Source organism: Chroicocephalus ridibundus, chromosome 3, assembly GCF_963924245.1.
Source record: "Chroicocephalus ridibundus chromosome 3, bChrRid1.1, whole genome shotgun sequence".
NCBI lineage: Eukaryota > Metazoa > Chordata > Aves > Charadriiformes > Laridae > Chroicocephalus > Chroicocephalus ridibundus.
Window position 1 is genome coordinate 129,487,405 of NC_086286.1, and position 23,616 is coordinate 129,511,020.

General features: G+C 67.2%; 3 protein-coding genes across 9 annotated transcripts; 2 read left to right on the forward strand and 1 right to left on the reverse strand.

Moving 5' to 3' along the window:
- SNX17 (sorting nexin 17) lies at positions 1–9,414 on the forward strand. The gene is made up of 15 exons (XM_063330869.1): positions 1–201; positions 3,259–3,333; positions 4,447–4,564; positions 5,246–5,310; positions 5,441–5,551; positions 5,943–6,033; positions 6,246–6,333; positions 6,708–6,777; positions 6,884–6,976; positions 7,124–7,327; positions 7,637–7,759; positions 7,879–7,956; positions 8,145–8,219; positions 8,581–8,622; positions 8,702–9,414. The coding sequence occupies exons 1-15, from the start codon at positions 142–144 to the stop codon at positions 8,819–8,821; spliced, it is 1,413 nt and encodes a 470-aa protein (XP_063186939.1). The 5' UTR covers positions 1–141; the 3' UTR covers positions 8,822–9,414.
- A 116-nt stretch (positions 9,415–9,530) lies between these two features.
- ZNF513 (zinc finger protein 513) lies at positions 9,531–14,139 on the reverse strand. Of its 5 annotated transcripts, none has more exons than XM_063330875.1 (4): positions 14,025–14,129; positions 13,845–13,946; positions 10,888–11,478; positions 9,531–10,694 (listed from the first exon to the last, which is right to left on the reverse strand). In XM_063330875.1, exons 1-4 carry the CDS (start codon positions 14,062–14,064, stop codon positions 9,943–9,945), a joined length of 1,485 nt encoding a protein of 494 aa, XP_063186945.1. In that variant the 5' UTR covers positions 14,065–14,129; the 3' UTR covers positions 9,531–9,942. The 5 variants fall into 5 exon arrangements, with proteins under 5 accessions (XP_063186945.1, XP_063186944.1, XP_063186946.1 ...); XM_063330874.1 differs by having other exon boundaries at positions 10,888–11,481; XM_063330876.1 differs by lacking the exon at positions 13,845–13,946 and having other exon boundaries at positions 10,888–11,481; positions 14,025–14,139.
- Positions 14,140–14,434: 295 nt separating this feature from the next.
- Positions 14,435–22,195, forward strand: LOC134513731 (E3 ubiquitin-protein ligase RNF19B-like). Of its 3 annotated transcripts, none has more exons than XM_063330871.1 (10): positions 14,439–14,649; positions 16,099–16,190; positions 17,972–18,559; positions 19,074–19,264; positions 19,554–19,704; positions 20,129–20,291; positions 20,692–20,806; positions 20,988–21,125; positions 21,444–21,636; positions 21,779–22,195. In XM_063330871.1, the coding sequence occupies exons 3-10, from the start codon at positions 18,117–18,119 to the stop codon at positions 21,936–21,938; spliced, it is 1,554 nt and encodes a 517-aa protein (XP_063186941.1). In that variant the 5' UTR covers positions 14,439–14,649; positions 16,099–16,190; positions 17,972–18,116; the 3' UTR covers positions 21,939–22,195. The 3 variants fall into 3 exon arrangements, with proteins under 3 accessions (XP_063186940.1, XP_063186941.1, XP_063186942.1); XM_063330872.1 differs by having other exon boundaries at positions 21,526–21,636; positions 21,779–21,915; XM_063330870.1 differs by having other exon boundaries at positions 14,435–14,649; positions 20,988–21,636.
- The last annotated feature ends 1,421 nt before the right edge of the window (positions 22,196–23,616 follow it).

The window sequence follows — 23,616 nt, forward strand, 5'->3', positions numbered from 1 at the left end:
CCGGCGGGCGGTTCCGGCGGCCGCGCCATCGCGGGGGCCCCGCGGGGCGGTGCCGGGGAGCGCCCGGCCCGACATGGCGGCGCGCGGCAGGTAGCGGGGGCGCGCGACTCGGCACGGCCCGGTCCCGGTCCCGGCCCCGCCATGCACTTCTCCATCCCCGAGACCGAGACCCGCGCCGGCGACGGCGGCGCCGCCTACGTGGTGAGCGGGGCCGGGGCGGAGCGGTCCCGCGGCCCGGGTCCGGGTCCGCCGTCCCGGGGCGGGTGCTGTCCCCGCCCGGTGGGGCCGTGCGGGCCCGCAGCCCCGGCCGCCTGCGCGAAGCCGGGACCGGGGGAGGCGGGCAGCCCCCGGCCGGCCGCTCGCCATCCCCACACACCCCCGCTCCCGGGCCAGGCGGGCGCCGGGCCGCGCCGCCCCTGCGCCCCGGGCCCGGGAGGGACGGGGCCGGGCCGGGGGGGGGGTTCCCCGGGGTGCAGCCGCCGCTCGGAGGGTCCCCGGGCCCTGCCCTGCGACGGGGGGGCGGCGGGTCCGGTGGGGGGAGGACAGCGGGCGGCGGCCCCATCCCGTCCCCGGCGCCCCCCCGGCTCATCCTGGCCCGTCCATCCGTCCATCCGTCCGTCCCGGCTTCCTGTTTTGCTCGATTCGCCGTGAACGCCCCCGGGCTTGGCGGCTCCTCCGGGATCGGGTCCCCGGCGACGCTGCTGTGGGGCCCCGGCCCCAGGGCTCCCCGACACCCAGACCCCCCTCGCCGTCGGGGCCGCAGCAAGGTACCGCTGCGCGTCCGCGGGGGCTGCATCCGCCTCCGCGCTCCCCACAGACCCCGGCTCGGGGCTCTGCAGCCCCTTTGGCTCCCTCCGGCCCTGCCGCCCTCTCCTTCGCGCCAGCTGCTATGGGCATCCCTCGCCTGCCCCCTTTGCCGAGGTCCCTCTCGGGGGGATCTTCCCCCATCCTCTCAGCAGCCCGAGGCGGTGTTTTGGGGACACTGATGGCAGCCGTGAGCTGCGGGAAGGGACCTGGTGACCCACAGGCGGCTGTGGTCACCCAAGGGCTGGAGGAGCGGACGGCCAAGGCGTGTTCAGCCCCGTGCCTCCCCCTGCACTTTGCCCTCAGGTGCCGTGATGGCTCCTTGGGTGGGGGAAGACTTCGTCCCCGGTGTCAGAGGAGGACTCGTCTGCAGCCCAGGGTCTTGGCGAGAGCTGGTGACCCTGTGGAGACTGCGGACCCCTGTGCTGGCGCTGGGCAGCTGTGGGTGTTGCCCGGGCCACCCGGCATCTGTCGTGGTGTCCTGGGCCCTCTGTGGGGACCTTGAGCTGCGGGGCTGTTGCCTTTGGGCTGGAGGACGGCGTGAGAAGCCCTTGTGAGCTCCAGCACGTGCAGGGCCAGAGTGGCCTGGATGGGTGCCTCCGCTGACCCCAGGCAGCCCCAGCTTTCAGGGGCAGGAGGACCCTTGGGGCTTCCAGTAAGGGAAACAGCCATGGGAGGTGCCTGCCTGGGTTGCCGTGACCAGCTGGAGGCACATCTCCAGCCCCTGTGGTGCGGTCCTGCTGCCCCCTCAAACGCTGTTCTGGGGATGGCAGGACCTGCTCGGGCACAGAGGGGACAGTACTGTCCCCTGGGAGGACGCTGCCTGCAGCGAATTGCCCGGGAGCTGAGCCTGGCCGGGGGTATGGGGCAGAGGGGGCACCCAGGGCAGCAGCCAGGGACCCGCTCTGTGGTGTTATAGAAAAAGTGAGTTGAAATTTAGCTCTAGCACATGTAATTTCCGTAGCAGTGGGGTCCACCACAGCAGCCACCTCCCCGTCCTTGTGGGGCTCCCCCCAACCTGTGGGGCAGGCGAGCCCTGGCTGGGCTGGTGCGTGCTGGGGCAGAGCTGTCCCAGAGGGGTTCCAGCCTTTCCCCAGGCCTGGGGAGAGGGTGGGCTGGGGGGTGGCATGGCGTGGGGGCACGTCCTGCTGGGCTCTCTGCAGCAACCCTTGCGCTTTGGAGCAGCCAGTGTCCCAGTAGCGCTGTGGCATGTTGTGGTGGCCCCAGGGCAGGCAGGCAGCGCATGAGGAAGGAAACCCCTGCCCTGTGGTGAGGGCTGTCTGTGGCCATGCACCCAGGGAGGCAGCGGAGCCAGCCCAGGACCACAGCCTTTGGCCACGCAGCTCTCCATGGCTGGACGCCAGGGTCCCCTCTCCGCTGGCCTGAGCGCAGCCCGGGTCGCTGTGCTGGCCATCGCGTTGCTGTGCTCACTCCTCCGAATGTGCCGCGGGGCCTGAGGGATGGAGAACAGCCGCTGGCAGCCGCCTCTCCTTGCTGCAGGGAGGGGTGTCCTTGCCTGCCGACTTGGGGACACCCATGTCCACCACGTGGCTCCGTCCTGTCCCCGTGTCTGGGTGGCTGCAGGGTTACTCCTTCCTGGTGTCCATGAGACACATCCCTTGGATGCGCTTGAACTTTCTAAGCACTTACATAGTGCTTAGAGGTATGGTTTAGCGATGGCTTTTGCCAGTGTTTTGTTGATGGTTGGACTAGGTGATCTGAAAGGTCACTTCCAACCTGCGCAGTTCTATGATTCTGATTCCTGAGCCCATATCCACTGGGCTACAGGTCTGCACTGACACGTCCTTGGAGGAGCAGCACACAGAAACCTTTCAGTGCTGTTACTGTACTTACCTGCACGAGTCCTGTGTGTTTGGCCTGTCCCCGCTTGCTAACGCGTAGCCCTCGGCTGCTGATGGCAGCCCCTCCTGGTCCTGGCTGTGCTGGGGGTCGTGGCTGTACCTCCTGGGGCTCCTTGTTGGCCGTTGGCCTCCATGGGCAGTCCTGCCGCTCTCCAGGCTGCTGGGGGTGATGCCCCTGGGGGCTGCAGGGTGTCCCGGCGCCACAAGGGAAGCGCTGGGGGGATTGTGTGCTCCGGGGCAGCGCTGGGGGGGTCCAGGTGGTGGGGGACACGCTGCCGGGATTGGTGCCTCTGGGCTAGGGCCAGTGCCTGCGAGGCAAACTGGTTCCTGCAGCGGTGCCCAGCCTGTCGTAGAGCACATGAGGGTTCCTGGTGGGTCCCGGTGCTTCCCGGAGCACGGCTGAGCTCTGCTGACAGGAGGGGAGGGCTGGGGGTGCCCCACCTGCCCCTCGGCGGGGTCCTTGGGAGCATCGCCTCTTCCCGGGCTGTGGCGGGGCTTGTCCCTGGAGTGGCTCGTGGGCCCCAAGCCGGGCAGACCCCAGGGCCCCTCTGTCCAGCAGGTGCTGGGATCTGACTGGCATTTCTCCCCGCAGGCCTACAACATCCATGTGAACGGGGTGTTGCACTGCCGAGTACGCTACAGCCAGCTCCTGGGGCTGCACGAGCAGGTAGGGAGCCCCCTGTCCCCGGCGGGAGCTGCCACCGACGTCCCCCCTCCCGCGGGGCCGCGCTGCAGTGCCCGGGGCAGGCAGGGAGGTGGGGGAAAGCTGACCCGCTGGAGAGCAGCTCTGCAGAGAGGCACCCGGGGGTCCTGGGGGGCACCCAGTCGCCCATGAGCCAGCAACGTGCCCTTGTGGCCAACACGGCCAATGGTCTCCTGGGTGGGACATTCAAAAGAGTGTGGCCAGCAGGTGGAGGGAGGTCATCCTCCCCCTCTGCTCTGCCCTGGGGAGGCCACAGCTGGAGCACTGGGGCCAGTTCTGGGCTCCCCGGTTCCAGAAGGACAGGGAACTGCTGGGGAGGGGACAGCAAAGGGCTACCGAGATGATCAAGAGATGGAGCATCTCTGTGCTGAGGAAGGGCCGAGAGCCCTGGGGCTGTTCAGCTGGAGCAGAGCAGGCTGAGAGGGATCTCATCAATGCTCAGCAATAGCTAAAGGGTGGGGGGCAAGAGGATGGGGCCAGGCTCTTCTCAGTGGTGCCCGGGGACAGGACAAGGGGTAACGGGCACAAACTGGAACACGGGAAATTCCATCTCAACACGAGGAGGAACTTCTTTGCTGTGAGGGTGGCAGAGCCCTGGCACAGGCTGCCCAGAGAGGTGGGGGAGTCTCCGTCTCTGGAGACATTCCAACCCCGCCTGGACGCGTTCCTGTGCCACCTGCTCTGGGTGACCCTGCTCTGGCCGGGGGCTGGACGGGATGATCTCCAGAGGTCCCTGCCAACCCCGACCATTCTGTGATTCTGTGAAAGCGCCGCATGCTGCTGCGGAGCCAGAGCCTCAGGTGCTGCAGTGGCCGTGGGCAAGCATGTGCCGCCCAGTGCTGCTGCGGGGCTGGCCGGGGTCTCGTTTTTTGTTCCTTGGCATCGGGTGCAGGCCTGCTCTCCCGCTCTGTGATGTCCCACCTGGGTTCTTGCAAACTGCTGGCCACCCGTTAGGATAAGGAACACTGGCGAGCTCTCCACTCCCCTTGCCAGGGCGCTGGAGATCAGCTGGGGCGGGGGGTCAGAGCAGCCCCCGTCTCCCTTGGAGGCTCCCGCAGCATTCTGCTCTCTCCCCAGCTAAGGAAAGAGTATGGCGCCAACGTGGTCCCAGCCTTTCCCCCAAAGAAGATCTTCACACTCACCCCGGCAGAGGTAGAGCAACGGCGGGAGCAGCTGGAGAAATACATGCAGGCTGGTAAGCGGGGGCTGCCCTGTGCTGTGGATGGGGGCCGGCCGCCCCTGCCTCGCCCCGGGGCACTGCCTGCATCCCCCTCCCCACGCTGATCCCTTTGCTCTGGCCCATCTTGATACTGCTGTGGTAGTAATTGGTAGTGCTCTGGTAGTAATTGGCCTTGCCTGCTGGATGTCAGCCATTGCAAAGCGGTGCTGCTTCTCAGTCCCTGCCCCTTCCCCTTCCCTGTGCTGTCCAGGGGTCTCGCCTGCAGGGAGCATGCCCCTGTGCACGCTTAGGATGGGCGCAAACTGGGGGGCTGCGGGGCGGATGGGCATCGGCGTGGGTCCATGCCCCTTCCCGTGTAACACCCGGCTCCTCACCCGTGGGTCCCTGCTCCTTCCCGTGTAACACCCGGCTCCTCACCCGTGGGTCCATGCCCCTTCCCGTGTAACAGCCGGCTCCTCACCCGTGGGTCCATGCCCCTTCCCGTGTAACACCCGGCTCCTCACCCGTGGGTCCATGCCCCTTCCCGTGTAACAGCCGGCTCCTCACCCGTGGGTCCCTGCTCCTTCCCGTGTAACGCCCGGCTCCTCACCCGTGGGTCCCTGCTCCTTCCTGTGTAACGCCCGGCTCCTTGCCCATGGGTCCCTGCTCCTTCCCGTGTAACGCCCGGCTCCTCGCTCATCTTCCCCCGCCCCGCAGTTCGGCAGGACCCGACACTGGGAGGCAGCGAGACCTTCAACAGCTTCCTGCGCAAGGCCCAGCAGGTGAGGGGGGTGCAGGAGCCACGGGAGGTGGTGGACTGTGGGGCGAGTACCCGGGCCCTCGGGCTGCGGGGTGGTGTGAGGATGGCTGGCGGTGGGGGGGCCGCGGTACCAGTCCCATTTCTCCCTCCAGGAGACACAGCAGATACCCACAGAGGAGGTGGTGCTGGAAGTGCTGCTCTCCAACGGTCAGAAGGTCAAGGTCACCATCCTCACCTCGGACCAGACGGAGGATGTCCTTGAGGTGCCAAAGCTCTTGTGCTGGGCAGGACCGGGCCCTCCTGCCCAGTTCTGTGGTTCCCCATGCACGCAGGGGTTCCCTCACCCTGCCCCCCCGCTGCATCCCTACCCCAGAGCAGGGTCGTCTTGGGGGGCCAAAGAGCACTGGAGCCGGGAAGGGTGTTCTGACGTGTCCCTCTCTGCACCCATACTGGTGTGGGGAGGCCCCCAGCTGTTTCATGGTGGCAGCGATCCTCTGGGCCCCACTTGTCCCCTTGCCCCCCCTGCCCTGTCCCCAGTGCAGCAGAGGCGCTGCCTTCCTGCCGTCGGGAGTGCCCAGAACTGGATGTAGAAGGGCGAGGATGTAGAAGTGCTGCCTCTCTGTGCGGGAAGTGACCTCCCGCTCTCGCTGCCAGGCTGTGGCCTCCAAGCTGGATCTGCCGGATGACCTGGTCGGCTACTTCAGCCTCTTCCTAGTGAGGGAGACCAAGGATGGAGCTTTCTCCTGTGAGTGGCGCGCGCTGGGGACAGTCCCATGGGGGCTGTGGTGGGACGTCTGCCCTGGGAGAGGGAAAGCGGTGCCTTGCCAGGAGTGAGAGCTGCGTGCTTGGACCCCTGGGGTGGGGGGATCCGGGGTCTCCCCGGGGGTGCCCTGGCTGGCAGGGGTCCGCTGGGCTCCTGCTGCCCTGAGCCACTGCTGAGCTGCCGTTTCCCCTCAGTTGTGCGGAAGCTGCAGGAGTTCGAGCTGCCGTACGTGTCCGTCACCAGCCTACACAACCCTGAGTTCAGGATCATCCTGCGCAAGAGGTGAGCGGCAGGGCTGGGGGGACAGCGGCCGCCGGAGCGTTGGGGAGGTGTCTGGGGGTCTGCAGGGATCCCTTCCCTCCTGCCATCGCCGCCCGCGGGTGCTTCAACCCCCAGGGACGCACCTGGGCACCTTCGCTTCCATGACAGCGGGGGCCGGGCTGCGCTGCTGGACTTGGCCCCTGTTTCTGCTTTCCCAGCCCTTCCCGCCTCAGGCAGCTGCTTGAGAGGGAGAGTTGGGACATGGCAGCTGATGGCTACCAAGGGGAGCTGGCCAGAGAGCCAGCCCAGCGCCTTGTCCCAGCGTGGGGGGGTGTTTTTCTCCCCATCGTGGTTAGGAGCTGGGGAATAGGTTGACCCTTGTGGTTCCCTTCTAGCTACTGGGACTCCTCCTATGATGACGATGTAATGGAGCATCGCGTGGGGCTGAACTTGCTGTATGCGCAGGTGAGGGTTGGAGCGGCCCAGCCGGGTGAGGAGGGTCACTGCACCCCTCAGCTACAGCTGGCGGGGCTCCGGGCCCAGCTGCTCACCAGCCTCTGCTTCTTGGTAGACGGTGTCAGACATCGAGCATGGATGGATCCTTGTCAACAAGGAACAGCACCGGCAGCTAAAGTCTCTGCAGGAAAAAGTCTCCAAGAAGGAGGTAGGGGAGGGCACAATGCTGTGACTGGGGCAGTCCCAGCAGGGGACTGACCCCACTGCCATGCCAGAGCATGGCGCTGAGCTCGGTGCCCGTTCCTGGCCCCGGAGGGTGGCCATTGGTGCTGAGCTCCCCCGGCTCTGCCCGCAGTTCATCCGCCTGGCGCAGACCCTGAAGTACTATGGCTATCTCAAGTTCGACCCCTGCGTCACTGACTTCCCGGAGAAGGGGTGCCATGTCATCGTCAGCGCTGGCAACAACGAGCTCAACTTCCAGGTGCGGCTGCCCAGCGAGCAGATCAAGGAAGGCAGCTTCAAGGTCACGCGCATGCGGTGCTGGCGCGTCACGTCCTCGGTGAGTGCCACTTGCCGGCAGGGTCCTGGCGAGCAGGGGGGGCTCTGTGGGGTCCGGTGCGACCCTCCTGTGCCGGGCTGCGCTGGCAGCTCCCCTGGGAAAGGTGCTGGCTGTTGCCTGCTTCCAGCCCAGCTGGCCCGGGGGGCGCTTTGGGGCTGAGGGTGTCATCGGTGTGAGGATATTTGAGAGGGCTGCTGCTGTGAGGGTGACCCGATGGTGGTGGAAGGCCAGTGGGAGCTGGGCACAGGGGCCCGGGAAGCTGGCTGCTTTCCCACTGGAGGATCCCAGCCTCAGCACATGCCCTTGCAGGTGCCGATGAGCAACGGTCCCTCGGGGAGCAGCCCGGGGAAGTCCGAGGTGAAGCTGGAGTTGGCTTTCGAGTATCTAATGAGCAAAGACCGGCTGCAGTGGGTCACCATCACCAGTCCGCAGGTAGGGCTGGCGGTGGACAAGGATGGGAGCGAGGGGGCGGCTGTGAGGGACAGGGCTGGTCTGGGCTCGGGGTGGTGTGTTGGGGTGGCCGCAGGGTGCATGACGCCTCTCCCTTGCAGGCCATCATGCTGAGCATCTGCCTGCAGTCCATGGTGGACGAGCTGATGGTGAAAAAGTCTGGAGGCAGCATCCGCAAGGTGAGGGTTGGGGCTGGTTGTTGTCCCTGGGGGGGGATCCCATCCTGCCCCCGGGACGCCCCAGGGTCTAGGCTGGGCCCTGCTCGCTCTCCTCAGGACGGGGCCAGCTGGGGGATCCCCAGGGGCCATCCTAATCTCTGGAGCTGCCTCTGGGGACCCTGCTGCTGAGCTTGGCTCCTCCCCTGCAGATGTTTCGCCGGCGGGTGAACGGGGCCCTGCGGCGCTCGGACAGCCAGCAAGCTGTGAAATCGCCCCCGCTGCTGGTGAGTGGGGACCCTGCGGCCCTGGTGGGGGAGACAAGCGTGGCCACGGACTTTGCTGTGTGTCGGGTACCAGAGCCCACCCCCCCCAGAGGTGCCATTATCCCCTCAGCAGGGCTGGCAGCGGGGAGGGCCGGGACAAGCCCCGAGGGCGGCAGAGCTGCGGTGCCCCACTCCCGCAGTCCTGGGAAGAGAAAGGGGCCTTGGACCCCCTCCCGGGACCGGGCTTCCTGGGGCAGGGAAGGGATGGTGGCCCAGCCTTGTCCCAGAAGGGCAGGTGGTGGCTGAGGGTAGGGAGGTGGCAGGTGGTGGGAAGCGGGGGTGGCACGTCCCGCAGCGCTGCCTGACCATGCTGTCCCTGCAGGACTCGCCCGACGCCTCCCGGGAGCCGATGGCCAAACTCTCGGTGAGTTGTGTGTGGGCACAATGTCACCGTCACCCGCGGGGGGAGTGGGGGTCCTCCCTAACGTCTCCCCTCTCCACAGAGCAAGCTCACCTCTGTCAGCCTGCGAGGGATCAGCCACTCCAGCTCTGCTAACGACGTGGGCGCTAACGACTTCCATGGCAATTACGCCTTTGAGGGCATTGGCGATGAAGATCTGTAGTGGCCCCCCCTTCCTAGGACAGCACCCGCCCGAGGGCCTTCGCTGAGGAATGTACGACCTGCAGACAGGTTGCAATCGACGTGCCTCTCACCTGCTACATCCACCTTCCCCTGCTCCCCCGGGCTGGGGCGGGCTCACCCCCAGCCCTCCGTTGCCTTCGGGGTGGGGGCAGCTGAGCTCCTCCTGCTGCTGGCTCCAGCTGGGAGAGGGCTCAGCCCGACCCGAGCAGTGTGCCCAGGCCGAGCCCCGGAGCAGCGTCGCGGAGCCTGGCCCAGCACGGGGGGCAGAGCTGCCCCCTCCCCGGCCAGGAGGGACGGGGTCTGGGCACCCAGGAGGGTGGCTGCCCCAGTGACTGGGGCACACAGCGGCCCTCGTGAGGCTCCGTAATGCCAAATTAGCGTTTAGGCTCCTGCTCCGAGACAGGCTGCAGTAAACTGTCTCCGGGGGGCTCTGCGCTGAGCCCCCTCTCTAACCCGCTCATAGACTCCAACGTAATCTAGGCTTGTAACCACGTATCTCCTGCTGCTCAGACCGACCAGAGCATTAATGGACAGTAACCGATGTTTACATACTGCAATGATGATTAAAATGGATCCTGATTGGTACCGGGCTGTCTGTTGGGGGGGTGGCGGCTGTCCCTCCCCTCCCCGCACACCTTGCCAGCCCCACACTGCCCTCGCCTGAAGCAGGACAAGGCCCCCAGGGAGAATAGCGGATAACAAAACTGACTGTTTAATGCTTTTATACACAATATAAATTACACTGACTGGCGTGGCAACAGCCATGGGACCAGTCCCGTTCCCCCCTCCCCCCTTTTCCCCAAACTCCGGCAGAGGAAGGCTCTGGCGGGCAGGAACAGGCAGGGACCACTCCCGTGGGTGCCTGGGGACACGGGCACCGCTGCTGCTGGGGCAGAGACCTGAGCCTGGAGCCCGAGCTGCCGGTTGTGGCTTCACCCTGCCCAGGCCAGACAGGGCTGCTGGAGACCCCGGCGGACCCTGCATAAGGCAGCCCTGAGCCCCCCCGTGGAGTCTGATGCCCATCCCTCCCCCAGGGAGGGCAGGGGCCGCAGCTGGGGTGCCCCAGGGCTGGGCACCCCTGCAGCCGGGCTAAGTGCTGTCTCAGGGCAGGGCCGTGCCCACGGCTGGAGGGGCCAGGAGGGCTTTGGCAGTACGAGGGTTTACCCAGCTCTCAGCCGTGTGGCCATGGATCTTCTGGTGGCGCTTGTAGTTGTCCCAGTGGCCAGTGGTGTAGGGGCAGTCCCGGCACTGGAAGGGCTTCTCGCCTGTGTGCCGCAGCATGTGCCTCTTCAGGTTCATGCTCTGGTTGCAGCTGTAGCTGCAGAGGCTGCACTGGAAGGGCTTGTCGCCCGAGTGGATGCGCCCGTGACGCTTGAGGTTGGCCAGGTTGCCGCAGGCGTAGTCGCAGAGCTGGCACTTGTAGGGCTTCTCGCCCGTGTGCACTCGCTGGTGCCGCTTCAGGTTGTCGAGGTGGGCGGAGGCGTAGGGGCAGAGCGGGCAGACAAACGGCTTCTCCCCGCTGTGTGTCTTCATGTGCCGCGCCAAGTGGTTGGGGTAGTGGGTGACGAAGGGGCAGAGGCTGCAGGCAAAGCCTTTGTCCCCCGTGCCCTTGCGGGGGCTGGCGCCCGGCTCGGTGCCCAGCACCGCCAGGCTGCAGCGCCCGCAGACCTGCTCGGCCAGGCCCTCATCCTGCGCGAAGCCGTCGTCCAGCACCAGCCCGCACATGCGGCACGTGAAGGGGAAGAGCAGCTCGGGCAGCGCGGCCGCCTCCTCACCCCGCAGCCGAGCGCAGCCGGGCAGGAAGGGGCCGCTGCCGCTGCCCACGTGCAGGCTCAGCTCTGGCAGCAGCGGCTCTGCGGGACAGAAACAAGCAGGGCTGTGAGTGTGGGAGCGCAGCGCCGGGAGGGCTCAGCTCCCTCCAGAGCCCCGGGGGCAGTGGTGCCCCAGCTGAGGCTGGTGGCACATGGCGCCAGGCAGGACACGCGCCTTGCCCCTTCCCCCTGGGGGCTCCCCCCCAGCATCTCTCCCCTGCACCCCCCATTTTACCTGGGTCCTTGTCCCGCCGGTGCGGCCCCTCGCCTTTGGGCAGGCGGTGGCTGAGCATGTGCCGCTTCAGGTTGCGGCTCTGGTTGCAGCGATAGTCGCAGGCAGCGCACTGGAAGGGCTTGTCCTGGCTGTGGACTCGTTCGTGGCGTTTGAGGTTGCCCAGGCTGCTGCAGGCGAAGCTGCAGCACGTGCAGCGGTAGGGCTTCTCCCCCGTGTGCGTGCGCAGGTGTCGGGTCAGGTTGACCAGCTGGGCAGAGGCGTAGGCACACTGCGGGCAGGCGAAGGGCTTCTCCCCATTGTGTGTCTTCATGTGACGCTTGAGGTGGCTGGAGTAGTGGGAGGCGAAGGGGCAGAGCTGGCAGGAGTACACGATGCGCTGGCTGCGGCCCCCCTCGGCACCGGCACACTGCAGGCAGCTCTGCCCCAGGCTGGCAGCCAGCTGCAGCCCGCACTGGCGGCAGGGCAGCGCCGCGGGGCCGGGCTCACCGCCCTCCTCCGGGTCACTCTCCACGCTCAGCTGCTGGTACCCAGAGGAGCAGTCGTCGTCACTCAGCGCATACGCTGGGATGGTGATCTTCCCCACCAGGGTGTCTGCTGAGAAGACCGTGGGGATGGGACGGTGTCAGGCCCCTGGCTGGCCCAGGCACAGCCCCTCCACTTGTGCCACCGGTCCCAGAAGGGCCCATCCCAAGGAGGGGACTGGGGCCAGGCAGCTGCACCCGCCCTGGCAGCACCCAGCAGCCTGCAGGAGCCCACCATGCTGCTCACAGCAGGGCGAGGAGCCTCATGACCACAACCTGCCCTGACGCCCTGTCCTGGGCGCCTCGGGAAACCCTGTCACCTCTGCCCTGCGGCTGGGCGGTCAGCTCACCGCCAGACCCCCGGCACCAGGAAGGGCGGGTGGAGGGGGGCACAGGGGTGCAGCGGGCAGCCAGCACACACTGGTGCTGCTGGACCCGGCTGGTAGGAAGCAGCGGTGGCAGGAAGGTGTTGGGCACAGCCTGACTCAAGCAGGGGGGCTGGGTGTCCATGAGACTTGCTCCAGCCCCCCCTCGGCTGTGCTGCTGCCCCAGGGACAGCAGCTGGTCCTGCTCCCATAGCCGAGACCATGGGGCTCCAACACCAGACCCCCTCCACCACATGGAAAAAAGACCTTCCCCATCCCCACGCAGTGCCGCTGCACCACGGCGGTGGGGGGAAGCCGCTGCCAGGCTCTCAGAGGGCACTTATGCTTCCCGGCTGGGCACAGACCTATCCTCCTGCGGCCCCTGGGGTAGTGCCCGTGCCCCAGGAAGGGATGACAGAGCGGAGACCACCGCCCTGCAGCTGCCCCAGGCTGGCCTGCTGGCCCCACGCCCCAGATGTGCCCCCAGGCTGGTGCTAGGGGCTGGAATGGCAGTGACATGCAGCCAAAGCTGTGCCTGACCTGGAGCCCTGGAGCCCCCACAACCCAACAGCTGCCCCCTGCCCCGGGAAACAAGCTGGGCTGTCCCCTTCACTGCTGCCCACCCGCCTGCGTCCACCTCCCAGAGCCCCAGGCGGGCGCAGGGGTGAGGCTGCTCCCACGCTGCGGGACAGGGTGGTCCCCCCCAGGCTCCAGTCCCTTTTCACAAGCACCACCTGAAGCGCAGACGCCAGAACAGGGCATCCTGCGAGGGCCTGGCTATTGCTGGGGGAGCCCTTGACCCCACCCCAAGCCCCACACTGAGGGACTCCCCTGCCGCCTCGGCTCAGGCCCAGCATCCCTGCAGCACTGCCCCCTGAGCACGGCTGTGTGGGACAACACGGCCCACGGGGTGAGGACGAATATGGGGCCTGTGATGGCTCTCCTGACAGCCTTAGTAGTCCCTGAGGTGCCTGGTCCTACTCCCCAGCTGGGGCTGGTGGCTGAGAGTGGGAAGGAAGGTATTTCCAATGGCAGAAGGTTTGCTGCAGAGAGCGGCTTTCAGCCCTCGCAGCATCCAGCCCCCAGAGCCACCAAGCGAGCTTTGTCCCCGGCACAGGCTGTGGGGAAGCATGGTCCTGGGAGCAGAACCCCATCTGCCAGGCAGCTGGGACCGTGCCGTGGCGCAGGAACTGCCAGCACAACACAACCCGGTGTGGCTGCCGAGCACAGGGACCAAAGCACAGCCCTCAAGGACAGCGAGGGGACAGAGCCACAGGGCTTGGGCGGTCCATGCCCCCCTCCTCTTGCCACTGAGTGTAACATTATTCAATGCTCACCATCGAGGGCAGCGAGTGATGCTCTCACCAGTCCTTGTGAGGCACCTTAATGGAGCCGGAGCAGCGTTTGCTCCTCTGGCTGCCCCGGAGCCTGATGTGACACCAGCTGGGCAGGCACTGGCCGGCCACACAAAGGGCCAGGATGGCTGTGGGGTGGGCGAATGGCAGGGAGCAAAGACTGGCAGAGAGACAGCCCCGGCCCAGCTCCCCCCACCCTCACAACGCCGAGGGGTGGCTGTGGGGCAGGACCCTGCAGGGACGGGGCCCTGGCCCCCAGGAGGGCAGAAAGCCATGTCCCGGTGGCTGGGAGACCTGGGGGCTCCTGGGCAGAGCGGTGCAGATGGGGACGAGCCCGGTGGCGGCTGCAGTGGGGCGGGCTGCCAGCACCGGTGTCCCCCAGCCCCACACCAACCATGAGGGTGCGGTGTGCCTGAAGCGCCCTAACGGGAGGGTCAGTGCCAGGGATCGGTGCCGGGCGGGCAGTGACCACCGGCGCGGGGCCCTGCCCGGGGCCGGGGCCTCACCCCGCGGGGGGCGATCCCGGGCGAGAAAACGCGCCGGGGGACAGAGCAGCCACCGGGCGGGCCCGCTGCCGCGGCGGGCGGCTGCCGTATGGGGCCCAGCGCGGGGGCCGGCACCGGCGGGGCCGCGCCGGGCCGCGCCGCCGCTGCAGGTGCGCCCAGGGCGGCCGTCCCCGCGGGGCGCCGGTGCCGGGCCCGCACGGCGGCACGCACCTGGCGGTCCCTTCTCGAAGGCCAGGCCGCGGCCCAGCAGCAGGTCGCCGGGCAGCACCAGCGCCGCTCCCGCCGTCTCCTCGGGGCCGTCTTCGGCGTCCGCTGCAACACACCGAGCGCCGCGGGTCACCGCTGGGCCGCCGCCGCCGCCGCCGCCCCCCGGCCCCGCTGCGCACTCACCCTTCACCGGCTGCGGGTGGCTCTGCTTCCGCCGGGGCATCGTGGCCGGCCCCGGCCCCGGCCCGGCCCCGCCGCCCGCCCGCCCGCGGCCCGCCAGCCGCCCCCGCCAGCCCGGGGCGGCCGCCGCCGCCCCGCCTCGACCGGGCACTTCCGCTTCCGGCCGCCGCGGGGCGGGGCCAGCGCCGGAAGCGGGCGCGGCGCCGCCGGAAGCGGACCGGGCGCCCGGAAGTGTGCGCGGGGTCCGCCGCCGCCACCCGCTGCCCTCCCGGCACCGCGCCGGCGGCCCCGGCATGCGGCGGGGGGCCGGGCTGCCGCGGGAGAGGCAGGCGGGGCGGGGCGGGGCGGGTCCCGAGCGGGGCGGGCGGCTGCGGGCCAGGGGCACCGAGGCGGGGGCACCGGGAGCTCCGCCCCTTCCCGGGCCGGGGGGAGCGGGGCAGGCGGCGGCCCCGGTGGCAGGCACAGGGGTCGGGGAGTGGGGGACGCACGTAGCACCGGGGGCGGGTAACAGTATCTGTGCTCCCCAGGGTGGCTGCCGTGACCCCCCTCCGCTGCCTCGGCGGGCACGGCCCAGCCCCGGAGGGCCGCGAGAAGCCTCGCCGGGCCCCCGAGCCGAGGGGAGAGCTCGGTGAGTGGCGTGCCGGTACCAGCGGCGGTGCCCGCAGCCCCGCTGGCTGCTCTGGCCGTCCCTGGGGGGAAGGAGAGGGCCGGAGGAGCCCGGTGTCCGGGACTGGCAGCGGCAGGGGATGGGCCGCTGGAGCGGAGGGTTGAACCGGCTTCTCTGTGCACGGCTCGTGGAGCTCCGGCAGTTCCGGGTGCCGTGGAACGGGGCTGGTGGCCCAGAGCCCGCATTGCCCTGGGCCGAAAGGGCAGGGTGGGCAGAGGCCGGAGAGCGGGACGCTCGGGTGGCCGCGAGCCGCAGTGCTGGTGTCTTTCACTGTCCCGGTGCTTCCAGCGCTCCTGGAAGGAGGGACCTGGGGCTTCTGGGTGAGCAGAGAGGGGTTCACTGTCCTTCCCGTGGTCTGATCTCCAGAGGCAGCTGAATCCATCCTTTGGAGACGTCCACTGGGGTCCTGCTCCCCAGTACTGGGAGTGGAACGAGTCCAGTCACAGATCAGGTTGCCCAGAGAGGTTGTGTGGTCTCTCTCCTTGGAGGTTTTCAAGACCCAGCTGGCACAAAGCCCTTACCCACAGCGCTGACCCTGGTTTGGGCAGGAAGATGGACCGGAGATCTCCTGAGGTCCCTTTCCACCTGAACTGTTCTGTTCGTGGTGACCCCTGTGGGCAGTGGCCACAGAGGAGAGCGAGCCCAGCTCCCCAGCACCAGGCGTGGGAGGAGAGGCAGCTGCAGGACAATCCCAGGAGTTGGAGCGCCGTGGCCGTGCTGTGGCTCCTCTGTGGCCAGTACCTCTGCCAGTCCTGTCCCCAAGGTCACAGCTCTTGCAAGGGCTGCAGAGCTGAGCAGAGTTCTCCCAGGAGTGCGTGTGGGTGATGGGTCCCCATGCGATGGAGCTCCTGATTTCACCTGGCACATCCCTGTGGTCCATAACCCCTCTTCCCAGCACATCTCCCCCAGTTTGTGTGGCTCGGCTCCTGGGCACTCAGACGTGCTCTGACCTTGCCAGGCGAGAAGCCTGCTGGGCCCCGGGATGCTGCGGTGGCTCCTCGTGCAGCCCAGTCGCACCTCTGCTCCCAGGGGAGCTCAGCCATCACATTTCCCACCCCTTCGGTTTGTTAGCTGCAGCTTCTGTTTCCAGCATCCCAGCTGGGGACATCCAGGGCTTTGCATCCTGCGTGTTGCGGACAAGGCCCCCTGGTTACCCTGCCTGGGGACTTGTTCCACCCATCTCCAGGGATGGCCGCGTGCAGATGGCTGTGCTGGGGGCAGCAGCCCCTGCTCTGGCTCAGACGTGCCTTGTGCTCATCCTCTCCGATGCTGAGGTCCCTGCCCTGGTCCCCATCGACAGGACTCGTTCTGCCTTCTCTGTTAATAGAGCTGTTTTCATGTCCCAGTGGCTCTGGGTGCATGAGCTGCTGCTGTTGAGCCTCCTCACAGATAGTTTTTGTTTATTTGCAGGTCCCAGGAGGAGCCGAATGTGTTGGACTTTGTGGCAGTCCCAGGGGAGCCATGGCCATGCCGTGTCCTCAGCAATGATTCCCCGCTGACAGGTACTTTGGGGGCACTTAGATCCCTGCCGGTGCTTCTTCGCATGTGTTGTGCAGTTTAGTCGAGGTGCCGCCGTCCCAGTGCAGGAGCCGCAGGACACTGGGTGTTTCCTCGCGGGCTGGCCCTGCCGGTCGGGCAGCTGGTGGCCGTGGTGTCAGCGCAGCCGTTGCTGCTGCTCTGGCGCTGGCTCCTGCTGTCCTGCCAGGCAGAGTCCCCAGTGACGGCAGCCGTCACCCCCAGCAGCAGTCCTGCTGCCCTCCCCTGCGTCGAGTACATTCCTTCCTCTCTCTAACAACTATTTAAACCCAGTCTCAGCCCGGTTTCCATGAGCTCTTCAGTTACCAACTCACTGGGAAGTGCTTTATCACGCTGCAGCACCGTGCTCGTTCCCAGCCGAGCAGATGTGATCGGACTCCTCGATCTTACCTGAGCCCTCGCTAATACCTGCCGCTTCTGCTGCTCTGGCTGTGCTCAGAGGGAAAACCCAGCAGAGGCTGTTGGTGGTGGAGGGATGCAGCGGTGCTGGGGAGGTGTGAAGTGTAGGATGCCCCTTTCTGGACTATAGATAAGGAAAGAGCAAGGAGAGCAGTGGCGGGGCTGGCTCTGCTGTCAGGAGCGGTTATGGCGTGGCCCTGGAGTACTGTGAGTTCTAAGTAAGGGAAAACTGGCAGATTTACCTCCTCTCTCTTGTAATCACCTGTCTTCTGGTCACTTAATTAACTGGCTTTTGGGTCCTTTAGCGTGGTCGTCTCTTCTACAAATGCAGCAGCAGCGTGGGTGGTGCAGGTTTTAGTGCAGTACGTGGGATGTGGGGAAGCACCGCTCAGAAGTGACCGCTCCCCACGGGGCTTCGTGTCCTGCTGCCTGGGTTGCAGCTCTGTGCTCCCGGCACAGTTCAGGATCCAGCCTTTGCGGAGGAAGCACCATCTCTGGCAGCGAGACGTTCCCTGCTCTCCTGCAAGCCAACCCTGAGGAGGAGTAGATGGCAGTTTTGATTTGCCCTGAGTTTTCTTCTGGGCTGCCTCCATCGCTAGGAGCTTCCCAGTGAAGGCTGGGTTTAGGAGCTTGTGTCCGCAGCAGTGAGCGCTGGCGTCCAGCTGGGCCCAATCTGTGGCTCTTGGGAACTGGAACTCCAGCGGAAAGTCTGAGCCTCAGCCGTGTCTGTCCTTGGAGAGGAGAGCCGTGGAGGCTGAGAGCGTGATTATTGTACTGCCCTGTGTACAAACTGGTTGTCACAGTGTTCACCACTTGCAAAGACTTCCCAGTCTCGGGGAATCTGGGAGGTCCTGTGTCTCTGGACTTGGATGCTGAACCGAGGGAGACGGGATGGGGTGGAACAGAGCTGGCTCAGGAGCACGTGGTGGCTCTTGTGTTGCCCAAGCTCGGTGTGGAAGGGGATGGCGGACGCAGGAGCAGAGAGAGGCAAATGCCCCAACCTGGGCTGTGGTCCACCAGAGGAGGAGGATCTGGAGCAGCCCCAGCCAGGGCAGGGGACCAGGGTCTCCATCTGCAAGGCTCATGCCAGAGCCAGGGCACTGCTGGTGGGGTCAGCCCCGTGCCCTGGACCCACAGCGATGTCTGGCTGGGACCGGGCTGGCTGTGACTGGCTGCGGACTTGTCCCGGAGCTGCCGGGGTGTTTTTGGTGGTGTGGCTGCGCGGACGGCCCGAGGGTCTGGGTGGGCATCAGCGCCCATCAGCAGGGCAGTAGGGGGGTCTCCTGGGTGCCAGGGGGCTGTTCCCAGGTCCAGAGCCCTGAGCTCACTCTCCTGTGATTCCCCACAGGCTGAGCGGTGCCGACGGCGTCTGGAGATGGTTCGGCTGTTGCCTGTGGGGAGGATGCTGGCTCTGAGGCCCAGGTAGGAGCCTGGCCATGGGGCTGGCACCTCCCTGCTACCCTCCGTAGCCCAACAGCAGCTGACGGGCCACCATGGAGCAACCCACACGGGTGCCCGGATCCCTCCGCCTCCTGGGCTTCTTTGGGCGGAGGCCACAGGCCATCGGGGGGGAGAAGTCGCCAGAACTGGAGCCAGAGGAACCCGAGGAGACACACGTCGTGCTGCCCCTGGGCGAGGGCGGGGAGCTGGTGGAGTGTCCCCTGTGCCTGCTGCCCCAGCCCCCCGAGGCCTTCCCCACCCTGGCCTCTTGTGCCCACCGCTCGTGCCGGGCCTGCCTGGAGCAGTACCTGCGCATCGCCGTCGGCGAGAGCCGCGTGCCGGTGGCCTGTCCGCACTGCCCTGCCGCCCTCCAGCCCACCGATGTCCACCGCCTCCTGGCCGAGCCCGCCCTCCGCGACAAGTATGAGGAGTTCCTCCTGCGGCGGCTGCTGGTGGCCGACCCCGGCACCCGATGGTGTCCCGCACCCGACTGCAGGTGACCCGCTGGCCCCTTGTGTGGAGCCGGGAGCGGGGGGACGGTGTGGGTGTCCCCTCCCTGCAGCGGCGGAGGCCATGGCCTTCCCCACCAGGAGCTGGTGGGCATTAGACTGTGCCTCTGTCCTGTGAGCCTTTTCCAGGCTCAGTCCCCCTGTGACTTGGTCCCGTGCGGGGTTGTGCCTGCCCAGAGAGACGTCCCGATCCCTGTCCCCGCTGCAGACCCTGGGCAGCTGCGTGTCTCTGCCAGGGTTGGTGCTCCTGGCCATGCCGGCCAGTCCGCGATGCCCCGGGGGAACTGTGTGGGTGCTGGATGGGGCAGGCTGTGCTGCAGTCTGAGCTGGTGAGGTCTCTCCAGGCTCTCCTGAGCTTGGGCTGCAGCTGTGGCTCGGTGTGGAGCTGGGACCTGCCATTGCGTGGCCTGGCTGTGCCAGGGAGGGGAATGGCTGCGTGGGAATGCAGGGAGGGCCGTGGGCACCGCTGGCCCCCCCAGCACTGACCGCCTTCTCCCACAGCTACGCTGTCATCGCCTACGGCTGTGCCGAGTGTCCCCGCCTCACCTGCGGACGCGAGGGCTGTGGCACTGAGTTCTGCTACCACTGCCGGCAGCCCTGGCACCCCAATGGCCCCTGCGCGCCAGCGCCGCCGGCCCCCAGCCTTGCCAACCCCGCAGCACAGCTAATCCATCCGGAGGACTCGGCCCACGGTGAGACCCTGGCCCAGGGTGGGAGCAGGCAGGGCAGGGGTTTGGCACAGTCGGATGCCTTCGCACCTTCCTGCCTGTGGGGATGCTGGAGCCACAGTGGTCCCCGCTGGTTGCCTCTGCGTGGAGGCATGTGCCAGTCGAGCCGGGAGCGTAGAGCGGGACCTTTCTGTGCCTGGCTCACCCTGACACCTATGGGACAGGCCGCGATTCTGGGACAGGGTGTGGAAGCTGGACCTGCACTGTCCTGTCCTGCTCCCCCCATCCTATCTCATCTCCTTCCCCCCGCCAGCTGAGGCCGAGGACATCAAAGTCTGTCCCCGCTGCAGTGCCTTCATCATGAAGATCAACGACGGGAGCTGCAACCGCATGAACTGCGCAGTTTGTGGCTGCCTCTTCTGCTGGCTCTGCCTGCAGGAGATCTCCGACGTGCATTTCCTGAGGTCCGTGTGGGGCCGCTGGGAGCCGTGGGCTGTGCTGGGGAGCTGGGGCGGGGGGCTGTGGGGTGGGTGGAAGAGCTGCCTCTGGGCTGGGCTGCGGGCGCTGTGGTGCTGGGCCGGGGCTGGGGACGCTGCCAGGAGCTGTGGGGCTGGGATGTGGGGCAGCACAGCGAGGTTTGGGACCGGCTGGGCTGTGGGACGGGTCGGGGGGGAGCGGAGTGGTCTGTGCTGCTGGGTCTGTCAGGGCTGGGGGCTGGGGCCGGCTCTCAGCACCCCACAGGGAGGGTCCCCAGTGGCGGCCAGAGCTCAGGATTGGGATGGGGGAGTCTGGCTTTCCAGAGGCCCAGGGGCCTCACCCAGTGCGAGGGCGGCCTGTGCTGGTCCCCTGCGCAGGAACCGTTGTCCCAGCCCTGCTCTGTCCCCGCAGCCCCTCTGGCTGCACCTTCTGGGGGAAGAGGCCTTGGTCACGGACACGGAAGATCCTGTGGCAGCTGGGCATGGTGCTGGGGGCACCCATGGTGATCTCCCTCGTCGCGGGCATCGCTGTCCCTGTCATTACCATTGGGATCCCCATCTACATGGGTAGGAAGGTACTGGAGTCCCCCATGGTCCCGCTCCCCGCTGAGCCTGGCAGACGCACGGGGCTCACCGCTCTCCCCAGCATGTCCCTCTGCCACCCTGACTCCCCACGGCCCCTCCTTGCGGGGACCCTCTCTGCTGCCCACCCCAGCTCCCTCCAGTGAGGGTCCTCCCAGCCCGGAGAGGCGGGGGTTGGGGTGGGCGAAAGGAGGAAGGGGTCTGCGGGTCCAGGGACACCTGAGCTGTGGTGGTGGCACTGTCATGGCCGCCTGTCCCTGAGGAGATGGAGGGGGTGTCCAGGCAGCTGTAGCTGCGGCTACAGCTCTGCCAGGGCTGGGAAGAGACCCCAGTGCTGGGGAATGTGCATGGAGATCCCTGCAGAGCCCTTCACCTGTCTTGTTTGTCCTCGAGGTGCTGGGCCAGAGCCGGAGGAGCAGCCTGTCGGGGTGCCAGCAGTGCTTTTCTGTCACCAGCAGCGTCCTCCTCTCTCTCTTTGTGTCCCCCATCATCACAGCTGTCACCGTGGGTGAGTGCGCGGGGCCAGGGCTGAGGGTGCTGCTCATGTGTTGGAGAGAGTGGGGGGCTGCTGCAGTGGAGTGTCTCCGGGGGGAAAGTCTGAGACCTGGGGCACCAGGGCTTTGCCCAGGGGATCAGGCCAGCCGGGTCTGCTGGTGGGGATGGGGAAATAGCTGCCCGTCTGCCCGCAGGAGTCGGCGTGCCCCTGATGCTCACCTACGTCTACGGAGTGGTGGTGCTGTCGCTGTGTCGGAGCCGCTGGGGGTGCGGGGGCAGCCGCAGCCCACCTGGGGATCTCGGCGTGGTGGAGCTGGAGAACCTGACCAAGCGTGAGTCCTGCACTGCCGTCTGTCCACCATCCCGTACCCTCCATCGGGCCGCAGGGGCTCCGGTCCTGCCTGGCGTCTCAGTGGCTGTGACATCTCCAGAGCCAGGGGCTCCCTGTGGACACGTGTCGGTTCTGCCCGGGGTGGTACCACACACACCTCTCCCTGCGAGGGGGCTGCACGCTGGTGTCCTGGGGGAGGCGGGTGCTGCCCAGAGCAGTCTGGGACCTGCCGAGAGCCCGGTGGGCCGTTCTGCTCCCCACTCTGCCAGGGAGCGGTCCTTGCAGACAGGGTGCTCAGTGCCATCTCTCCCTCTGCCAGTGAATGAGCTGTGGTCGGTGCTGCCCAGCCCCAGGGGGGGTGAGGACGGGGTCCCGGACACAACCACCTCCTTCCCCAGCAGCAGCCATAGCCCACGGCACGGGGCTGTGTGGAAGGAGCAGGACAGCCAGTCAGCCAGCACGGTGGCCCTCGCAGGGAGCATGCTGAGCGAGGGCCAGGACATGTCCTACAGGTGAGCTGGGGCTGCTGGGCTGGGGAGGGGGGGACTGGCATGTCCCCGTCCTAACAGCCTTCCCCGTGCCCACTGTACCGGGCAGGGATGTGGCAATGTCCCTTTTTGGGCTCCTGCCCTCAGGCCCTGTGTTTGTCTGCAGGGAAGGCATCAACATCGAGGTGGAGGTGTCGATCGAGGCAGCGCCGCGTCCTGGCCGGGAGCAGAGCCTGTGCAGCATGCTGTCAGGGCAGAGTCTCTCCGGGGACTCCCTGGGAGGCAGCAGTGACCGGTGCAGCACTGTGGGCATCCCTGCGGAGTGAGGGGACCGTGCAGCACTGAGCAGGGGGAACCTCGATCCACAGAGCCCCCACCTGGGCTCCCACCTGCCACGGACACAAAGTCCCTGTGCCCCGCTGTGGCAGAGCTGGTCACCCTCTGTGGGGCACCCCCAGACCCACGAACTGGGTCCTGGCCATCCCCAGGCTGGGGGGCACTGACTGTGCTGAGCTCCATCCACCCCTTCCCTGAAAGCAGCCTTGAGCATTGGCACCACTGGGAAATAAAACAGTTCCCCGAGGGTCTGTCAGTCTCTTGCGGCACAGCCCCCTCCCTGCCCGCACAGCCCCATAACAGCGGGCTCTGATCCGTGAGCGTTCCCCGCACGGGGGGACAACGAGGGGCAGTGAGCTGGAGCACAGTGGGGATATTCCCTGTGCAAACACCCCGTTAGCGTGAGAGCTGCGGCTGTGGGACCGGCACAGCGTGGCTGGCAGCTGGGGGGCCGGGGGGGGGGATGGTGCTGGTGGCCTCATCCAGCTCCAGCACACTGAGCCCCTTGGGCAGGGGCCGAGCCCTGGTGCAGTGTGTGGCCCCGTGGGTCCTGCGCGCTGTCGGCTGCTTCCTGGGGGCAGCGCGTGGCTTCTGGCAGACAGACCTGAGTGTGGTGGGGGAGAGCTGCAGCGGGGGCCGGAGCAGCCCCTGCGGGTGGGAGGCCGAGCGCTGCGTGGGGCAGAGCTGGCGGCGGCACACAGGGCTCGCTGTGCTGGCCTGTGTCTGCGTGTTGGCATCCCTGGCTGCCCGGGCAGTGTGCGGAGGGGCCCCGGGGCGGTTCCCAGGCCAGCCATGGGTGCTGCAGGGTGGAGACCCGCCTGGATCCTTGTGATGGGCACCCGCGCCAAAGCAGGAAAGAAAACTCTGCCAGGGAGAGGGTCTCGTGGCTTCTCCCCGTTGGAGCGGGCACAGCGGTGAGGCTGCCGGCAGCACCCCGGCCCCAAAGCTGCTGCCCTCCCTGGTGGCACTGGGTTTATTGGCCCCCACGCAGCCCTGCGCTCCTGCCCAGTGTAGCACCTGGCTGGGGGCCAGGTTAGCCCCCGGCCACCACCACAGCTGCAGTGCTCCATGCCCTGCATCGTCTTCCCTCCGCATCCCACAGGATACTGGCACAAGCTGCAGGGCGGCGTCCATTTCTATGTGTGGATGAGGACAAGGTGGCGGTGACCAACCTGGCGCCTCCATGCACAGGGTCTTTGTGGCCTCCCACCCTGCCTGCAGGCAACCAGGCTGCCCCCGAGGAATGCCCGGGACAGGCTGCGGCACTGGGGTGGGGGCAACTCCTGCCCTCAAGCTTCGGGGTGCCATACAGGTGGAGGTTGTGGGTCCTGATCCCCACCAGGGATCCATCCGGCAGCTAGGCCAGTGTGGAGGGACCATGTGGAATGCCATTGGCTGTGGGTGGGCACCCTGGGCCAGGCGGGATCCTGCCTACAACCGGTCTGACGCCACTGCAGCATCCTTGGGAGAAGCAGCTGCTTCTGAACATTTCCCCAGCCGTGCATGGTCACACGACGCTCCTCGCTGTTGTGATTCACTGGCCCCAGCATATGATGGGGCGCCTGTCTCCCACCCAGCAGCCATCAGGTCCCCTCCCTGGTCCCAAAGCTGACACCTCCCGTCCCATCCAGCGCTGCCCTTAGAGACCCCTCATTCCCCCGCTCCCAG